The 21000-nt window shown below is 30.4% G+C and overlaps 4 protein-coding genes across 6 annotated transcripts; 3 read left to right on the top strand and 1 right to left on the bottom strand.

The window, feature by feature from the left end:
• Window positions 1–106: 106 nt before the first annotated feature.
• LOC106661655 (coiled-coil domain-containing protein 137) lies at window positions 107–2910 on the top strand. Its single transcript, XM_014385195.1, has 6 exons — window positions 107–183; window positions 1629–1706; window positions 1770–1956; window positions 2019–2175; window positions 2510–2670; window positions 2746–2910. The coding sequence occupies exons 1-6, from the start codon at window positions 107–109 to the stop codon at window positions 2908–2910; spliced, it is 825 nt and encodes a 274-aa protein (XP_014240681.1).
• On the top strand, window positions 2823–9181 carry LOC106661834 (sodium-independent sulfate anion transporter). Of its 3 annotated transcripts, none has more exons than XM_014385523.2 (13): window positions 2823–2906; window positions 5508–5678; window positions 5760–6013; window positions 6426–6621; window positions 6870–7090; window positions 7168–7348; window positions 7483–7647; window positions 7711–7872; window positions 7938–8078; window positions 8156–8301; window positions 8381–8545; window positions 8638–8798; window positions 8861–9181. In XM_014385523.2, exons 2-13 carry the CDS (start codon window positions 5567–5569, stop codon window positions 8877–8879), a joined length of 1923 nt encoding a protein of 640 aa, XP_014241009.1. In that variant the 5' UTR covers window positions 2823–2906; window positions 5508–5566; the 3' UTR covers window positions 8880–9181. The 3 variants fall into 3 exon arrangements, with proteins under 3 accessions (XP_014241009.1, XP_014241008.1, XP_014241010.1); XM_014385522.2 differs by lacking the exon at window positions 2823–2906 and adding an exon at window positions 2955–3335; XM_014385524.2 differs by lacking the exon at window positions 2823–2906 and adding an exon at window positions 4150–4853.
• A 1931-nt stretch (window positions 9182–11112) lies between these two features.
• Window positions 11113–14658, top strand: LOC106661835 (ragulator complex protein LAMTOR2). Its single transcript, XM_014385525.2, has 3 exons — window positions 11113–11316; window positions 12817–12979; window positions 14444–14658. Exons 1-3 carry the CDS (start codon window positions 11249–11251, stop codon window positions 14588–14590), a joined length of 378 nt encoding a protein of 125 aa, XP_014241011.1. The 5' UTR covers window positions 11113–11248; the 3' UTR covers window positions 14591–14658.
• A 33-nt stretch (window positions 14659–14691) lies between these two features.
• LOC106661833 lies at window positions 14692–20111 on the bottom strand. The gene is made up of 17 exons (XM_014385521.1): window positions 19910–20111; window positions 19725–19838; window positions 19532–19603; window positions 19384–19438; window positions 19213–19244; window positions 19056–19145; window positions 18818–18988; window positions 18579–18760; window positions 18022–18524; window positions 17919–17965; window positions 17599–17826; window positions 17378–17500; window positions 15611–15796; window positions 15367–15554; window positions 15151–15303; window positions 15000–15086; window positions 14692–14821 (listed from the first exon to the last, which is right to left on the bottom strand). Exons 1-17 carry the CDS (start codon window positions 19967–19969, stop codon window positions 14707–14709), a joined length of 2406 nt encoding a protein of 801 aa, XP_014241007.1. The 5' UTR covers window positions 19970–20111; the 3' UTR covers window positions 14692–14706.
• Window positions 20112–21000: the final 889 nt, after the last annotated feature.

Below are 21000 nucleotides of genomic sequence, written 5' to 3'. Positions count from 1 at the left end.
GTAGCAGCACTTGTCGTAATCTACTTCATTGTTTACCTTCTTATGTATATGGTTTACGTTATACACGTGTATATTTTGTCACAGAAATATTTTATTAACATACGAAATGGGTAGGAAAATACCTGGAAAAAAGCACAGGGGTATTAAAGATCCGCACGAACAGCAATCAAGAAGAAATGAACAGTTAGTGTACTTACATTTTGTCTCGCCATAATTTTTTTTCAGAATTCTGTAACTGTAAAGGAGTGATTTTGCGGAATGTTTTAAACAAATTTTACATGATGAACGACAGTTCGATTCGTAACAGTTCTGAATTGTTTAAAATATTTTAGTATTTCTCGATTTTCATTTTAGGTAGTATCGCTATACTACTTATCGAGAGACAATAAAAAGAGTTGCCACTCTTAATATTTTTAATTATCTCTTGGACAATCTTTCACTGATTCCATCATGTCACATCTCAGAGAATTATTGTTTCAAATTACTCTGTAATCAACAATTTACTGATGTTGAGATCCAATAATGACTTAGACTTTCAACAAGTTAGAAAGGTTAATGTCAGTTTATGACTCCTAGGCGAAAACTGTCAGAACCTGGATTATCTGCGAGAAGGCCTGCTGCTGGGCCAAAACTTCTAACAAGACAGACGAGCTCGGTTAAGTTTTTCGTGGAATCACATCAATTGGTCTGAGCAAGATTGGACTAAAATCTAGTTTTCGGATGAGTCAAGGTTTTGTTAGAGGTCTTCGGTCAACAAAAAGAATTTGGAGATGACCAGGAGAGGGACCATTGCTTTATATCCTTATTGCTAAACAATGAGAGAACACTTAGTGTGCACACTTAATTACTTTTTGTGAGGAAGGAAGGTAAAGTTCAAAAATACAAAACACCAGAGCAATAATACTTATATCATTTATTGGCACACTATTTCGGTCCATCTCCATAGTTCTAGAGAACGAATAACACAATTGAGCCAAAACTTTTTTTTCCTGACCTTACTTTATGCATTGGCCAAAGAAACTCTAAGTTGGAGTTGAGCTTATTTACAAAAAGCACTTGCCACAAATGGCACCTGCCAACACCAATTACACATCATTTAGACACTCCAAGTTCGCCTTTCTGCTGCTTCCTGGACACTCAACACTTGACTCTCCCTGCATCGTGCTGTGATGGTCTTCAACAGTCCATTCGACTCGTCCTCCTGTCTCTGATCTTGCTGTACTGCTTTTCCATTCCTCTTTTATATTAGTTTCTCAACAAGGGTGTAAGGAAAGAAATATAACATTCATTGGGCCTCATGGTCAACGCTCTTCTTGCTGCAAGGGTTGGTCATGACTGATGCCTGCCCTTCACCTTGTAATTTAGGGAACTTTCATTACACAGGTCCTTGGTCCTTTGTCACTGCCCTCTGGTATACAAAACCCAGCTGACTGGTGCGATCCGAACTTTATGGTGACCGTCAACTTGATGAGCTCTGTCTTGATGTATGACAACTTTCCCTTCATAATTAACATTAAAGTTTCTGGTGATACATAACTGCTATTGGAAGGCATAATCCCATTTAATTTTAAGGATTTTCTATAATAGTGAAATCTTCCTATTGTGTTGTTAATTGATTTAAATTTCAGGCTGAAGAATAAAATCAATGCAGCCCCTTTAAATCCGGATGAACAAGAAGTTCCAAAAAGCTTCATCGAGATATCAAGGCTAATTAAACTTACAAAAGAAGGGAAATTTATGAAAAGGAAAAGTAAAAAGTATAAATCCAGGCCTGTATCGACAAAAGAAAATGTAGTAACATATCCTAAATTACCACATTTTGCTGCCAATGATACAAGTGACATTATGAATTTATCAGAAGATAAACTGTTACCACTTATGGAACAAAAGGCTGGTGAAAGCGAAGAACATTTTTTGGATAGAATTCAATCTGCTACTGATGAACTTATGGATGAGGTTTTTATATTATACAATATTTTAAAAAAGTATATATCTTTTATGTAAATATTATCTCCCAGGCACAAATGGAAGCAAAATTCAATGTAAAAGTTAAGAGAAATAAGTACGGTCATGTTGAAAAGGTTGAAATGGGTAAATCAAACAATACAGATAATATGCCTGAAGCTGAAACGAGGAAGCGTTCAAAGAAAAAGGTTCCAGAAACTGAAAACAAAGGTATAATAACTTTTATCTTTTGTTTTATTTATATGTATACAATTATAATAATTTCAATTAATTATTCTTTTTATTGAAGGTCTTGGTTTAGTTGAAAAAGTTAGTGACATGAGCGGGATTCAAACCCACGACCTTCGGCTCACCACCACTTGGTTAGAGCAGTGGCATATTGAGCCGAAGGTCATGCTTAGAGCCCACTCGTGGCACTAACTTTTTCAACTCAACCAAGACCTTAAATAAAAATAATAATTAATTGAAATAATTAATATGGTCAATTAAGACTGCTAAACATGTATGGATTAATATTTACTTAATTATTTATTACACCATTAAGTGAAAAGACTGAGTAAGCGCAAAAGGAATAAATTAAAGAAGACAGCCCAGCAGGAACCAATTAGTGATGTCAAATATGATAAAGTCAAATTCGGAGAAGTAGTACACGAACCGCCTAATTTCAAAAAACTACCGAGAGGTGTAGAAGGACACAAATCCAAGGTTGGTTGATTGAAACTTCAGTATTTAAAAATAGACAAATTGAAATTAAATAATATATTATCTGTTTTTGTTCAGGGGAAGAATCTTCTTCTAAATTCATTTCTTGGAGGAGACCAGAAACCATCTAGAAATATAAATGTATCAATGTCTATGAAACAAAAGTTAGAAAAGCAAAGAAAAGAAGTTGTTGCAGCTTATAGATTGTTAAAGGCAAGCAAAGGCAACTATTCAAAAATGTAAAATAATTTTTATTTTTTTAAGATTTTAAAATAATAAATTCTTTACTTGTAATGGTTCTTCTTGAATGACACTTTTTTCTGCAGTTCCTATGATAGGATAAAAAACCACTTTCAAATTAATTTTAAAAAATTGAATGAGAAATTTCTTCTACTCTAATTTTATCAAATTAGATCTTTAGGAGATTTCATCAAGCTATCTAAGAATTATGAGTATGCGCGCACGTTTGTGCGTGTGTGTAATTGAAGACAGTTCTTTGTTTATATGTATGTTTGATTTGTAAGAGGGGAAGAGGTAAAGTTGGAGGGAATGACTAAGAGGGGGCGTTCAAAAGGAGGTGGTCGTTACTCATCCTATATTTTGTCAGTTATTTATTGTTTCTTCATATAAGAAGTAGGTTTTCTTATTCCTTTGTCTGAAGTATTGAGGTATGTGTCTTATCTAAAGTTTTAAACGTTTAAAATGATCACTGTTGTAAAACGATCGCTTATGTTAATTGCCCGTGGTTATTAGCAGTTGAGTAAACAATACTTAATGATGTTACAATTATACTTTTCATGATGGGCCAGTGACCCAAATTGCTTCATTAAACTTCTTTAATTATTCTGTTTGTTCTTGGAATTGACAATTTGCTTAAACTTCAGTCAGGTCTTTTTTTCGCTCTCCAAATTATTAATTTACTCTTACACATCATTATTAATTTTTTTATTATTTTATTAATTTTTAATAGTTACCTAGTTGGAATGCATATTAAATATTAAACTGTAAATATAAATTATCCTCATCTAGATTAAAAAAGACATGTATCATATCAAACGAGAAAAAGTAAACTCATCAGTCTTGGGTTGGTCTGTGAGATCCCACACCAAGAAGAAAGGCTGTGTACCACATTATATTAGGAAAAAGGAAAAAGTATAGTGAACTTAGGACTTCACAGGACAGTGAGTCCTCAAATATGTGGGAACTAATAATTAAAAAAGGCAATATAATTCAATATATTGAGTTCAAGGAAAATATATAAATAGAAACAATGGTGCTTGAGTATAGCACAAATGTTGGGGGGGGAAGTATTTTTAATATGGTTAATTAAACAACAATCTGCATTAAAAGGAAAATGGCTAAACTTTCTGTATTACATACTTATACTACTTAAGGAAAATTAAAAATGAGCTGAAGGTGATAAATGTAATTTATTGTTGCACTAAAAACAGCAACAATGTTAATTTTGAAATCTACATTTTGTTTTATTTTTTGTGTAGATAAAAGTTTAGGCAATAGGAAAATCTGTAATATTATGACTTTATTGTAGATTTTGAGTAATAGAACAATTTAGCATGTGCATTCAACTTCAAACTTTGAACTCATAAAATATATAATAAACAAAAATGATAAATAATCAATGCAATATAAACTTTCAGATGTAGAATTATATAAAACTAATAAGTTGTTGTTTAAACAAAGTGGTGATTGTCTAAATGGTTTACCAAAGAGATTAATGCTGAGACGCTGAGAACTATTTCATAAGACACTGACCACCGGACATATAAAAGAAAATTCAAATAAACTTTAGATTGCAGGGAACTAAACTATTCATGGAAAAAATTTGAATTATAAAAAGGGGAAGTGGCAATTATTAGCAGTGTAAAAAGATTTAGGGAAATATCCATTTTTAGCTTACAAATAAAAGTTGCTAATGTGCTAATTTTCACTAATTAGCACTGTTTACCACATTATTTTGAAAGTGAACTCAAGAAATGTGCTTTGATTTGTTTTTTCGAAATCTTGTTTACAACAATCTTTGTTGAGTAATGCTTTAAAAATATTTCAATTAGAAATTTGCTCTCTGTTATTAAGTTTTTGTTTATTTCGAAGCTTTCTCCCCTTGTAATTAGCAAAAGTGAGCAGTTGTGATAATACTGGTCTACCGTGTAGGTCTAGGGTTTGAGGTAATCATAATAATTTAAGATGATTATTCCATTAGGTTTACTTTTATTTTTTGTATTAAATCTAAAAAAAAGTTTATTTATAAATACTAACTGAATGAAATATTAATTCTTAATTATCGATACTATCTGGAAATGTGCCAATAGACAAATAATTTGGAGTTCATTTGAAATAAAATTCCATTATTATATTACTTTATACTATAATTTATAAGATATGGTGCAACAATAATAATAATTATTATAGGTCTAAAGATTGAAGGATGATTAAAGATATAATCGTAGTAATGTAAATATATAAATATGAATATAATATGCATGATTCTTCTGTTAGCACGAGGTTAAAGATTAAAGATTTTGTATGCATTACATTTTTAGATAATATCAACAAAAATTAATTAATTAATATTAATTGGATTGAATATTAACGCTGAATTGTCAATATTATCTGTAAATTTGAAATGTAGTTTTTATATAGATTAATCAAACATGCAATTTATAAAACAAATATTTCAGATTATTAATAATTTTATATTAAAAATTATAGAATTTTTATAAACACTAGCAATTAAGAAATGCTTTAATATTTTAAGAATTTGTCCTTAGCCGATAGCAGTCTAAAAGTATTAGCATTTGAGATAAATTTTAATTTTTCAGTTACCGACGTAATACATCATAAAAGTTTATAGAACATGATGTAAAGATTTATCAACAAAATGACTCAACAAAAGCAAATGATCGATAGCGCAACAAACACCTCTCCTTGTTCACACAAAAAATTTCACCAAAAAAGTGAACAGTTAAATGTTGGAAGTAATGATTTCATACGTAAGCGACAAGTTTAAATGTGTGACATACATTTTTTTTAATAACCTACTAATTTATTAATTAATTTTTGAATATAAAAAGTGGTGGAAGATCTTGGCCCAAGAAGGAAAATTAGTGTTAAGGAGAAAGTGGACTCGGTCATTCCCTGGTTTGAGAGGAAAGTGAAAAAAACATGGACAATAAAGACTTTTAAAAGGAGATTTCCAATCACATCTTGGTTCCGAGCGTATCAGAAAGATGATGCTATCGGCGACTTAGTGGCTGGTGTTACCGTTGGTTTAACAGTAATTCCTCAGTCTCTTGCTTATTCGAGCATTGCTGGACTACCGGCTCAGGTAAATAAAATATTTTGTTTAGTTAACAATTATATCAATTTTTATTTATTTATTTATTCAGTTTGCTTTGCAAATATAAAACTATAATTTAACAAAACGAATAAAATAAAATAAATGTGTAAATAATTTTTCACACTAATAAATAAAAAAAGTTATAATTTTACATTCAATAAATATCAGTAATAAGTATGTTTTGTATTTAACATTAATTAGATAATTCTAATTCATTTTTTAATTCTTTATATTGATGGTAATTTTTTTTAAAATTAACTATAACAAGAAAATAAAAAAACTAAATAATATTAATTATTTAATGATTAAGAATCTGTCAAAGTAATTTGCCAAAAAATGTTACTTAAAAATTTTATTTATTTAGCAATCATGATCTTGTAATAATTATTAATATTTTTAGTATGGTTTGTACAGTTCATTTTTTGGCTGTCTAATGTATATATTTCTTGGAAGCTGTAAAGACGTTCCAATGGGACCAACAGCAATATGTTCACTACTTACATATCAGACATTACACGGAATGGGGCATATTTATGCAACATTACTTTGCTTTCTCAGTGGTATAATTCAACTTCTTATGGGAATCATGGGATTAGGTAAGTTTATGCTAAAAATTAATAAATTCAGTTGTAGTTGATCTTATATTTATACAAGCTAACTATTTATATGTAGTATAAATCATTTATTCAACAACATATTTACAAAAACAAAATATGGCCGCTACTTTAAACTGTTATGATTATGAAAAATGTTTACTTAATTTATTTGTGAATCAATTTTAACATAGAATAAACAACCATAATAAATTAGTAATATTGTTTTAATAATAAATTATTATTTGTAGGAATAATGATCGATTTTATATCTGGACCTGTTTCATCGGGGTTTACATCGGCAGTCGCGATTTTAATTATCTCATCACAAATCAAAGACCTTTTAGGCATAAATGCAAGTGGAGCCACATTTGTTCAAATGTGGATTAGCATTAGCCAAGATATCCACAACACTAGCTTGTGGGATACTCTTTTGGCCTTTAGCTGTATTGTCATATTACTTTTTATGCGGGTAAAGAATTATATTTATTATTAATTAGTAAATATTGTTTTTCCTTAATTTTTGTAATATAAGTTTGATGTCTGCAGCTACTGTCAGATATTAAAATCGGTTCAAAAGATCCTGAGTTAAGGACCAAATATGAAAATTTATTCAACAAAACATTATGGTTGATTTCAACTTCAAGAAATGCAATTCTAGTTATTGTTGGTGGCATATTTGGATACATTTGTACAATTTATCATGGCACTGCTCCTTTTAAACTAATTGGTAAGTTTCTGTCTTGTTCTTTTAATAAGTAGTTGATAAAATTAATTATTTTTATAGTAAAAATTAATGTTCTAATTTAATTCTAATAACGATATCCAAATAATTTTAATTTAACGCACAAACATTTTTTTTAGGGCACATTCCTCCAGGCTTACCAGAGTTTCAGCTTCCGTCATTTAGTATTGACAGGGGGAATCAAACAATCGGATTCATAGAAATGTGCAATGAAATGGGCTCGGGAGTATTTGTCCTCCCTCTAATTGCTTTATTAGAAAATATAGCAATTTGTAAAGCATTTGGTTAGTTATGATTACAATGTTTATTCTGAAAATGTTTGTATTAACATTTTATTTATATTTTAGCTAATGGAAAAGTGACTGACGCAACTCAAGAGTTAATAGCAATAGGTTTGTGCAACATTGGTAACTCAATGGTACAAGGTTTTCCTGGAAGTGGATCTCTTTCCAGAAGCGCAGTTAACAATTCCAGTGGCGTTAGAACTCCATTAGGTGGATTGTATACTGGTCAGTTATAAAATATTAATTTAAATAATTATATTTTACTTATTAAATGCATTCTTTTTATACAGGTGTTTTAGTAATTATAGCTCTTCTTTTTTTCACATCTTCATTTTATTACATACCAAAAGCTGCTTTAGCAGCAATAATTGTGGCAGCTGTTATATTCATGATTGAAGTTCAAGTTGTTAAACCAATCTGGAGATCAAAAAGTTTGTCGAAATCAAAAACTGAACTTTTTAAAACCAAATAAATTATATATATAATTTATTTATGTTAAAATGTTTAGAAAGTGATTTAATACCTGGACTTGCAACGTTCATCGCATGTCTGGTTTTAAGGCTGGAAATTGGAATACTGATTGGAATTGGTTTAAACCTTGTTTCGATTCTTTATCATGCAGCAAGACCAAAAATATCTATGGAAATTAAAATGGTAATTATATTTTTTTGTACCTGTAATGAAAGTAAATTGGAAAAGCATACTAATGAACAACAATAAAAAAAATTCTTAGAGTCGAGGAGGTGTGGAGTACTTATTGCTGACACCAGACCGTTGTTTGATTTTTCCTTCAGTGGAATATGTCAGCACACTTGTGACCAAACATAGTATTAAACAAGGAATACCAGTTGTGATAGACTGTTCCCATATATATGGTGCAGATTTTACTGCTGCTAAAGTACGTCTCATGAAGATATTAATCGAATTTGATAATAAAATGGTTTATTAATTTTAATAAAACTTTCATAATTTTCTATTGGGTTTGTTCAGGTGATAGAAAAGCTTACTAATGACTTTTCAAAACGACATCAGCCTTTGTTTTTTTTTAACTTGAAACCGAGTGTTGTAGCAGTATTTGCAGGGGTTTGCCCAAAGGATTTTATAACCTTCTACAAAGAAGAAGATTTGGATGATTTACTTAGGCATCACCTGTAAGATTTTAAAATTAAGTTAATTATTTGTTAAATTACTAATTTATATTCATTTTTTTTAGGGACTCTAGGCGAAAATGAGGAACTGTGTGTAAAAAACAGGATTGAAAAATTTCTTTTTTGTAGGCCTTTTTTTATTTTAGATAAAAGTTATGGAGACAAATAATAATTAATCAATACTTTATTTCAATTCATCATTTTTATTTAAAAAAACTGATAAAGGCTTACAGAAACGAAAATTTTCATCTGTAAAAAGAAAAAGGATACAAGACAGTGAAGAAAGAGTACAAATAGAATTCAAAATAAGACCATTCTTTTGGTTGTATTTCTATTGTTATTTTTTGTATTTATTTATTTATTGTTTTTTTTTTTTTTTAAAAAAAGAATGATTAGTATAATTAAAAGTGAAAAATCAATTTGAAATAGCATGAAATGCATAATAAATTTGACCATTTTTGTAAAATGTAATTTATCTTTAAAAAACATAAGAAAACCTTTGTCATGTAAAATGAGGTAAAAATTTGATTTATTTATGTATAAATTTAAAATAGACTGAAACTTTTCATTTTTATGTACTGAACTTTATATGCATCTGCAGCTTCTTCCGCAGCTGTAAGTTCCAAAGCATGTCTTCTTGCCAAAAAATGTTGCCTTTCATACAGGTGTTGACCATTTCAACTGCTTCGCTGTAGAATGTGTTCATTGATGCCAATTTTTTTAGGTAGAATTCCTATGTTCTGAAATTTTTTTATATTCTACACATGAATATATTTCACCAAGTTCTTGTTTGCCCAGACTATTGCAACGTATGCTCGCCATCACTGTGTAAATACAAAGGGTTAATTAGCAGTTACTTGAGGCATCAGACTCATATAATTCTTAGAGGTAAAAAAGTGGCCACTCTTTATATTTTTAATTATCTCTTAGACAATCCTCCATTGATTATCTTACAATATTTTGTCTGTTTTAAACGATTAAAGATAAATGAAGCACAGATAATCTCCCACTTTTGTTTACAATCTCCCATTTGTGTTTACAGTTGGATTTTGTAAGTAAATCTTTGAACTGTCAACCTCTTCATCGTTTTTTCTGTAAAACTTGTTTCTAATGTTCTGATGGTTAGGTTTTTTTGTAAATCTACCATTTTTAAGTTTCAAATTTGCTTGAATGAAGGTTTTAAGTGATTTTGCTTTAAGAAGAATTGGCTAGAAACATAACGTTGGAAGAAGGCAAGCATATGTGGCCTGGATGCTTAACATTCCCAGAACAACTGCGTGATACATTGAAGATGTCCTATCAGAACAAGTTGTTCTTTACATGATGTTTTCTTACATTTCGACCTCAACAGTTTAACTTATGATTTTTCCTTCTCGGAGGTGGGATAATAGGTCATCTCTTCTTTATATGCCACTAATTGGCGACAGTTTTATTTTCATGCATGACTACTTGGAACTGGCTTCAATTCAATGTTTCGACTGGCAACATGTAGCCCCAACTTAAACCCTATTGAACACCTTTAGGATGAATTGTAAAATAGGGTAAGAAGTCATCCAGCGATGCCAGAAAATTTGCAGGATTGAAGAATTGCGCTGTTGGAGGAGTATGAAAATATTCAACACCCCTACATTTGAAATGCAAGCAGTGATCAACACAAGAGGAGGAAATGTTCCGTGCTGAATTAAATATTTTCTTCATCATTTACTTAGCAACATTTTTGGTTAAATTGTTTTACTCAGGTTAATTTTTTATTTAGATATCATATTTTTCTTTTAAAATATTCATCAAACAACAAAACAAAATTATAACGATTGCACATATTTACTAAAATCAAAATAAAAAATGAGGTAGCCACTTTTTTGCCTCTCAGTATATTTGATTATAAAACCAATATTAACATATATTTAAAAAAATTAACTTAATTAAAATTTAATTATCAATTAGAAGAGAATTTTGAAGTATTTTACATTGCATAGCCTAGCAATTTTGATTCATGTATTTTCTTCCATAAAGCTTAATTATTGGTTCGTTTTATAAAGTGTTGTCACTGAGTGAAATATTTATGTTATTTGTGTATTAATTGAACTTATTTGAAGAGATTTGGTTATTATAGTTTGAAACCCTGCAGAATGTCGTTTATAATAGAAAAAACTTAATCTACTAACGAATAAAGATTTTAATGCTGTCGAGTGTTTCCACTTAAAACAATATATATTTATGGTTTATGTAATTATTTATATTTTCATTTACTTTATACACTATTGATAAAAAAGTGAAAGAAGCAAGTTGAATAGTAGAAGGTAGTAAGTACTAACTCATACAAATCTGAGTAAATACCTTCACAAGCTGTTATAGAGACGTTTTATTATTTTCAAAATATAAGTTCATTGCTAAGTTGTGTGTTTCTTATCTAAGGTCAGCAATATATGTAAATTAACATTTTATTGCTTACTATGCTGAGGCCGAGAATCCTTTCTGAGGTATTAAGCCAGGCGAATACCAGCGGAGTCGAAAATGCCTTGTAAGTTGATTGGGTAAAAACAAAACAACCCTTATCAGAACTATTCTATTTTTGAAAAAGTATCAATATAGTAAAATTGAATAGTAAATGTTGTACAACTGATTATTGAAGTTTTAATTGTGAAAAATCTCTTTTGAGATATGCTTAATCACGAGATTTTGAGTGTTGGCAAAAAATCGACCTGGCATAAAAATAAGTTTGAACAGTTTTTGAGCTGTTGATTGATTTTGTTTTTAAACCTCTTGCTTTGTGATTTCTATCTAAATAAATATGTGCACAAACTGTTATATTAAAAGTTGTCTATTTTCTAATTTTAACAAACACATTCGTTTGATTTGAATTGCTTGATATTCCTTCATACTAAATAAGGCCATTTCACAGTACTCACCAGTGAAGGAGTAATGCTTGAGTCTGTGCTACTGTTAAAAATATTGAAACATTGAAATGTGACGAGTAAAAAATATAAAAATGATCAGACATCAAACAGGTTAATCGGTTAATCACTCATAGACAATTTTATTATAAACAATTCTCTTATTGTTTGATGGTTACCATTCAACTTGATCTGCCTATCCTCACTGAATTTTGTTGGTTCAGATAAGTTTTGGCATTTTGCCATCATCAGTGTTTGTATTCAAGTTGGTTGATTTCTAGGGAATGAAGTTTTAGTTACGCGGTTGTATGGGCTGTGTAAGTATTAGTGTTGTTTGTCGATGTGTTTGATGTATTGTCGAGGTCTTTTTGCTTATTGTTCCTCATTTATTCATGCTTGCTTTGCCTGTCAGAATTTTTCACTCTGTTCAGTAGTGACAATGTTTAAAACAGCTACACCTAATGAAATAATACACAGACTGTCTGGCACAACTAGAAAAAATAGAAAGGTGAAAAGGATCAGATAAAACAATAGAAACAAAACATCAGTATGAAAGAGATACCGTAATGTTACTAGAAAAATGAAAGCTATTTGTAAATAACAACTTACACCAGGCCTAGCAATTGACATAATAAAAATAATACATCTACTCAAAAATTCTTTGGTATTCTCAAACATTTTCAGTAGGTACATTTGAACACAGTACCAACCCATCCATGGAAATTTTTTTAATTCTTGTCAATCTTGATTCGAGAAGAAGTTCTAATTTTATTTTCTGAGATTTCTCCATGTGTTCTTAATGGATGATAAACCTGTCATTTTTGGTTGTTACCAAAATTTTTGGTTTTCAGAAAGCATGGTCACAGACCCAACACTGATGGTGAATTAAAAACCCATCTGACAGACCAAATCAGCAAGGATAAGTAGATCAACATGATCAGTAATAATCTAATTTTACTATTAAATATGTCAAGTCTGCTGAATTCAAGCCTGGCACTTACAGTGTTGAGCTGCTGTGAGAATGCATTAATAATAGTGGCCATCGACCCCCCCCCCCCTTTCAGTTAACTTTTAGTACTAGTATAATAAGGAAAAGAAATCTAATTTTTTTTTGTTTTGTTTTTCAGGCTGTTAAATAATGAAGGCACTCTTATGGCGTACAGTGGCTATGGAAACAGAGATGCCATAGTAACTGCAGCAATTGCTAGCAATATTTGGGCAGCTTATGAAAAAAATGGTAGAACCGCTTTGAAAGAAGACAAGCTTCAGATGGTGTTAATGGAATGCTCGGTAAGTTAACAGATAAGTGTATTATTTAGCAACTGGTTGTGCTGTTAGGATTCAGTCTGTTTAATCTCATTAACTTATCTGTTAATTAATTAGTTAAAATAGTGATGAGTGGTCGGGAATGAAGTATTTAAAAAAAAATCATTCTGCACATTATGTGAGTATGAAATGATTGTTTAAAAGTTTATATAATTTACATCTTTTTTTTTCTTTTTTCAATCAACATATATTCATTGAGGCCCTGAAGATGACCCGAATAAAGGTTGAACACCAGCAAAAAAAAAAAAAAAAAGGTGTTTTTCTAAAATACTTTATTTCTTACCACTTATCACTACTTCAACAAATTAATGAACAGATAAGTTGATGAGATTAAGCAGACTGAATCCTCAGAACCTAACATCTCCCCCTTGATAAGGTTTGTTCCACTATGTGTCCAAATCATCAGCAAACTTGTGGGCACATTCACAGTTGAGTTAGTTGGACGTTTTCAGGCCAGTTTTGTGACCCATTGTCAAAACAGACCGTGACTTGTAGTTGTTGATTATGGACCGACAGTCAGTAATGCTCCTCAGCTCATTTGCTTTCGACAAATCCCAAAGTTATTCAGATATCGTGAGATGCGGTCGGGTGTGATGTAGGTTTCAGAAAAACATTTTCTTTATCGTGCCAACGTTTCGATTTTTTATTGAGATCATCTTCAGGGCCTGGGATTTACAAACAATGTTTACATTTAACAATTACATTTAGGATGTGGAAAAGTGAATTTATACAATGCAAAACATATTTTATATTCAAACAAAGTATTTTTCTGAAACCTACATCACACCCGACCGCATCTCACGATATCTGAATAACTATCGATTAACGGTCACTAATCTCTACACAAAAATCCCAAAGTTTTTACTTAAGTTAAGTAAGGACCAGATTTATATATGAAATAAAATATATACCCATAAGTGTGTGTATATTTTTTTTTCTAAACTAATTTACAAGTAAAAAATAATGTTAAATAAAAATATTTGTAATTTACATATAGATGAAATTTGTTTTGCAGTAATATTAAATACCTGAACGGTATTTAATACCCATTTCTGTGTATGTACAACTTGGAATCATTCTCAGACTTATCAATCTTAATGTGGCTACTATTCATTGCCTCAATTATATTTGGAATGCCTTTTGACTGAAAATAGGCAATGTTTGGGCATGTGGTCGTAAATCACGTTTTAGTTGATAACTGGTTTGTTGGAACAACCCTATATTCTGAAAAAAAATTGTTCTTCTTAAATTATGGAAATGGGAAAAGTGAATAATTTTTTACTTAAATAAACTATTAAGCAATTTTTGATTGTCGGAAATCCTGCATATTACTGCCATTTTTGATACTACTAACCTAGTAGCTTTTATACTTTATAACTTTTTTAATGTATAAATATGTTCATTTTGTAATATCATTGACATTTTCAGGAAGGAAAAGTTGTAATTACACAAGTGGCAAATCTTCTACTTTGTCTCTGCTCAAACAGTGCAGTCGGCTTTGGCATGTTGAAAGAAAAGGCTGATGCCCTCGCCACGTACCTGCAAGGGCCTATTGCACAAATTGTATCTTCATAATACTGACTGTTTCTTATACATATATATATATTATTTATGTAATGCGCCTAAATATGATATTTAAATAATCTTATTTTTACATATTAAATTTTAAAAAGTTATTGTGTTTCAGTTATTTATTTATCTACTCCTTTTACGATATTGAAATGTCCGACATGAGTCACTCGCTGCTGCGGGCCAAGTTTAGTATGACTTCCTCCACAATATCGAGTTTGTAAATGAGGAACATCACTGAAAAAAAACATTATTAATATGCAACAATTGCTTAAATTACTAATGATTTTAAGCATGAAGTGATAATAAGGGTTGGAAGTAATAAATAATTATTGATAAAATATAATTTTAAAAAATTTTTAATGAATCAATAGAATAGAAAATAAAATAAATAGAAAAAGAAGAGTCAGCGTACACAAGGTTTTCATAGCTGTCCAAATTTCTAATATTATATCTTCTTGCCAAGTCGTTAAATTCGAGTAGCGTGCCCGGGCCTGGTTGCCTGTAAAATAATGAAAGGTTGTTTAATTATAAGTTTAAAAAAAATTAAATGTAGGATAATTTACTTTGCTTTTAATTTTCTCAAATGATCCAATTCATAAGAAATATAAGGAGCAATGCTGTGCATAGCTGGTAGATCTGCCATGGCAGGTATGCAAGGTACATCATTTTCAATTTTCATTGATACATTACGATCGCAAGAAATACAATTAACATTTCTGTTGAAAACAAGTAAAATGCGTATTAATTATTGAATTAGAAAAAATTAAATTAACACTGACGTCATGTATTTCTTTTTAGCCCCAGCAGCTACCCTGCCTTCTTTCATTGCAGAGAGTTTTTCCACTTTCTTGTTGATTTGTTCTATCCTCTCTGATATTTCATCTTTAAGTGGATCAAGTTCACCCCTGTCAATCTTGTTGTCCATTGCATTTTGCATCTCAAGCATTGTAGCAGCTAATAGACTCTCCTATGGTTTTATTATATAAAAACGTTTTGAAGATTATATATGTTAAAAGGGTATACCTGGGCTGAGACCCTGTTCAAAGCTTCATCTATCCCCTTGGCCAAATCATTGCATGCTATATCGAAAACACTCTGCGAGACTTTTTCGAGGACAGCATAACAGTCAGCTTTTTCGGCCAATATATCTTCAATTTCATAACGATCAGCTTTGCCTGTTTTCACTAACTCCAAGTCGTTAGCAATTTTCTGAAATTAATAATATTTCTTTGTTTAAAGTATAGCATAAAAATGTACACCCTTTACAACATTTTATACATATTATGTATTTAGCTATATCACCATTGCTTTGGTAGTTGACAAATTGAAATCATAGCAGGTGTAATTAACTTTTTCCAAGTGAATTAATTTCAATTAATTTAACAAGAAACTTTAAAATAAATAAATAAAAATATTTAATATTTTGTAATACACATTATTTTTCCATTCAAATTCAAAAATTTCTAATATATTTTTCCTGTTTAGCAAACTGCCAGCTTTTGTCAATATATTTTTGTTTCTTCCAAAGTTATTTTTATAAACTTTGTTGTACAAATTAGACTTTTATGAAATTCCTTGCATTATTTATATTTTTGAAGTGTTACATTAATATCATCATTGCCCAAATCATGACACTGACACTGATAGAAAATACAGCCATAGGACAGTGGTCATGATTTCTTGTCCAAACTTTTTCTTTGTGACATTTGTTTTTAAAATGATGGTTATTACATTTACAGTTTAGGTAATCTACACTGGTGGGGTTTAACGCTTGACAGAATATTGTCCTTCATTCAAATGAAGATGTTACCATCAGCCTCCCCTTATGTTTGCCCAGTGTTCAATAATTTATAAGTAAATATGCCTTCTGTTTTTTAATGTACTTGGGCCTTACTGCTAGGTCACTAGCCTTTCTTCTCCACTGCCTTACTTCCATCTTTTGAGGTCTTCCTTGTGGACGGTCTTACTCACCCGGCTGTCTTCTTTGGTGCTCCATCCATACTCATTCTATTTGGATGACCCAGCCAGCGCAATCTGCTTTCTTTTACAACCTGGTACATTCCCTTTAGCTCCTCATTTTTCTTATTCTGAACCTCTCATTTCCACAACTGGCTCTTAAAATAATGAGATTCTTCCTCTCCCAGCAGTTCAGCCTCATTTTTTCAACAGCAGTCATGGTCCAGGCCACCCATATAACCCCATCTGATGATCATTTTATATATGGCAATCTTTACTTTTCTGGATAAATTTTTATTCCATTCACAAGGGTAGGGTGCAAAACAGAAATATCTACTTCCTGTTGTAATCCTGCATTTGATGCCCTGTCAATCCTCATTCTTTTTGGTGAGTATCGAGTCTAGATATTTGAACGCATAAAACTCACCAACCTGCAACCCCCCAAACCTTCTCAATCCCCTGGTTTTCGTATAAGTTTGCCTGGAGCCCACCACATCATCCACATAGACAAAATATTTGAGCTTTATGATTGTGATTCCCTCCTGGATTTATTTTTTGGAATTTTAAACCTACACTGAGAAATCCTGTGAAACCCCTTATTGCAACACCCACCACTGTTTATAGACAATTTATTTTTGCCCTTAGACATAAATTTTTTTAAAACTGTTTTAACTTAGAAATATTGACATAAACAATCCTAAAAAAAATGTAATAAGAACTGTTCAAAGAGATTTAACAAAAAGCTAAGAATGGCTTACATTTGTTTGTTTGTAATTTGTGGTTCAGGCTCTAAAATTATTATGAACAATATAGAAAAGAAACTAGATGTATTACTTGTAATAAGGCTGTTTTTTGATCTTTGTCTTCCTGTAAATCTTGAGTCGTACATCCAACTTCAACAACTGCATCTTCAATGTTTTGAACTTTGGATATTAAATCCTCAATTATATTACTATTCTAAAAGAAAAAAATAATAATTAAAAATATTTTAATCAATTATTTTAAAAGTAATTAAATAAAACATATTTATTTTTTCTTTTCATTTTTAAATTTACCTGTGTATCATCATTTTGACTTGAGTTTATGGTATCAAACATAGAAGAGACAGTTTGCGAAATGCTGCTTAACCGTTTATCATAGTCCATTGTTTTTTCAGTTATCATAACATCTTGTCGTTTTAACTTTGATGAATGTTTAGCTAGTCTCCCTTCTAAATCATGTATCTTTTGATCAACTGCTTGATCCCTTACATACTTAGCACCACTGCTCCCATCTTCTTTCCTCTAAATAAAAATAATTAACAAAAAACAATAATCATTTTATTCCTAAACTTGGTAATTAAAGATTTTTTTTTAATCTACACAAAATGACTTACATGTTTACTTTTCTTAGTTGAACGAATTAAATCAGGAAGTTGGGTTTCTAGAAATTAATGGATTTAAAATAGATATTTTTACTAACTCTAGACTATGGTTTACCAGTAAAATCTGCGAGTGCATTAACCTGGGCTGTAAGATATTCCACATTTTGCTTCATGTATTCATGTTGGGCTAACAAGATATTTACTTTTTCTCTCTCGACTGGTTCACCTCTCGGAATGGGAGGAATAACGTCAAAAAGAGTCTGTGATTCCAGTGATGCTTTTTTGAAAGATTCTTTCAATGAATCTTTTATAGAACTCCTTATTGAATCTCTTGGAGGTGATACTTTAGGCATCTCACTAGGTTGCTCAGTAAGTTCTGCGTTTATGGGGTCTAATTTGTTGGGTCCTGCACTCGCATCCACGGTTTCTTTAAATTCAGGTGGATTAACTGTCAGCACAGACTGATCATCAGTTTGTTTGCTTCTGTTTGACATCTGCTCATTGGTTGCAGTGTACGATGACTCTTGCCCAAGAGTCTTAGTTTGTGTATCTGCTGTTTCTTTTTCCTTATCTAATAACTGCATTCTAAACAGGGGTTTCGGCTCTTGTTTTGGTGGCCTGAGAAAAAAGACAATCTATGATATAAAATTAATTTATGCTCACAGCACTTACTTTTTACTAAGTTTGCTCTGATATATTTCTTCTCTTGGTCTAATTTGCTTTGCATAATTTGCAGCCAATTTAATTTGCTTCATTGTTTCCACCATATCCTGGCCTAGTTCATCTTCTAATCTATCAATCACAATTTTCAGATCTGCATACTCTTTAGCAACAGTTTCCAATAGTGATGCAAGCTAAAAATGTTAGTTAATTTTTAAATAATTATTGTATTGAGGATATGTTATAATTACCTTGTCTATCCCTTCCTCAGCTCCAGACATTCGTTTTGTAATATTCAAACTCTGCCATAAATCTGATATTGGTTTTGCTTCTTGCTGAGATCTTGTTGTTTGCAAAAGGGCGTCATCACTTGGTAAAACTTGTGCTCCTAAAGCTTCTATCTGTCCTTGAAGTGCTTTCACCTGCACATAATAAATTAGTCAAATTACTTTGTGGATGTTGTACTCATTAGCAATTTATTGTACAAGCCTTAGCTTCCAAACGAGCTAAAAATGAGGGGGTGATTAGGCGTTTCTTCGAAGGCTCTTGCACTTTACCAGACTCAACTACCACAACATCCTGAAAATTCAATCAAAGAAAATTATTAACATTTTTAGAATATATTATCATAATAACAGTTATCCACCTCAACAGATTCTGTGTGCTTTTTTTTCCTTCCTTAAAAAAGAAATAATTCAGTTCATTGTAATTATTACAATTATTGCACAATGAAATGTTACAAAATCACTCAAATTCTTAATTAAACTTTGTAAATAAATAAAATTATAAAAATGTTTACAAAATCCTTTACAATTACCGGAACTATCTGTTGTTAAGACACTTTGATCATCAAGTGGTGCATCCTTTTGACTCTAATTACATACGATATGTTAATATGATTATAAAAAAGTATATCAAACATTGTTTAGAGATATTTGATAGTGTAATTAAAATAAGTAAGATACCTCAGCTACTTCAGGAACAATGTTAACTGGTATTTTTGTTAAGTTTTCATCACGAACAGATTTTAATATGTTCTAAAAATACACAACAAAAAAATGCTAATTATTTTCTTTTTCTTTATATATTATGATTACTATATTGTATTAAAATCAAAAGTTATGTTATTATATTATTTAAAGATTCAATTTCCCAGACCTGAATGTTGCTTGAGTCCGCACCTCGAAACTCAATTTTCGTATCTTGAATATTTAAGTGTTGAATTATAGCTTGAAGAGCTGTTTGTAGTACTTTAAAATTAATTTCATCTTGCTAAAATTCATAAGGAGCTTGTGAAACAATTTCAGTTGATATAAAAAATTGGTGAAAAATGAAAAACTTACATTTTTGGATCCAACAGCTAAATCGACCAAATCACTCAGATTAATAACTGCTGCGGACATGCTGAATTACATTGAAAAGCCAATTTTTAAACTAATTCATGATTTTATAATCATGCCTATACTTTCTGAAGGTTAATATTTTTTTGGTTAAAATCTAAATCCTTCTTTACCTGTTTAAATCTCATATGATAAATATCAAAGAATGAATATTTGTGTTAATAGAAATAAATGTCTTCTACAATGTGTTAAAAAAATTAGTTCAATTTTTTTTTTAAATATAAATTTTAATTGACTTTTAGACAGTGGGGCTTTACCAATCGATAAAATTTTATATAATTTATTATCATTAAACATTTATTATTTAAATACTTAAGATTATGATAAATGCTATCTTTCTTACAGTCGACCTGTAGGAAACGCTAATACAAACAAAATACTTAGATAAAATCATGAACAAAAATATCATTTTATGTAAATTATATTGTACAACTTTGACTGTACACCAATATTTTTCAGCCTAAAGTTTTAAATGAATGTTGTTTCATGTTGAGCAGAGGATACAAAAATAAAGATACACAAACATTGTTTAAAGTGAATTTGAAATTCATCAGCTCAAAGGTGGTTTTAATTGGTGATGTAAAATACAGGATGCCAGGTTGTGTAGAAATAGAGGAAATGGACTTGAAACTTGAAATGAACCATTTTATGTCATAAGAATTAACAAAATCAGAGGACAATTTAGTTTTGTACTGGATGCAGATAACCCTAGAATATGCTCACAAGATTTTAAAACAAAGAAATGTCAAAACATAAAGAGGAATCAAAAAGAAACTAAAATTTTGAGAACATTCAGCCAAACTAAAATAGATCTCAAATGATGTATTATAACAAACCCTGAATTGTACATTCTACATACAAAAGAAATAAATGATGTCAATAAAACAATTATTTAAATTAAAATAAAATTAATCAATTAAAATTATTTTGTATTGTGTAAAAAAGTAGGAAAGCATGTAATAATAGCCTTTATTTGTATAAATGTATAATACAAAATCAGTCGACAATGAAGCTTATTGGGTTGCACAATTATT

Source organism: Cimex lectularius, unplaced genomic scaffold (genome assembly GCF_000648675.2).
Source record: "Cimex lectularius strain Harlan isolate CLEC.00 unplaced genomic scaffold, Clec_2.1 scaffold34, whole genome shotgun sequence".
NCBI lineage: Eukaryota > Metazoa > Arthropoda > Insecta > Hemiptera > Cimicidae > Cimex > Cimex lectularius.
The sequence above is the reverse complement of the archived record's forward strand: the minus strand, read 5'-3'. Positions and strand labels throughout refer to the sequence as shown.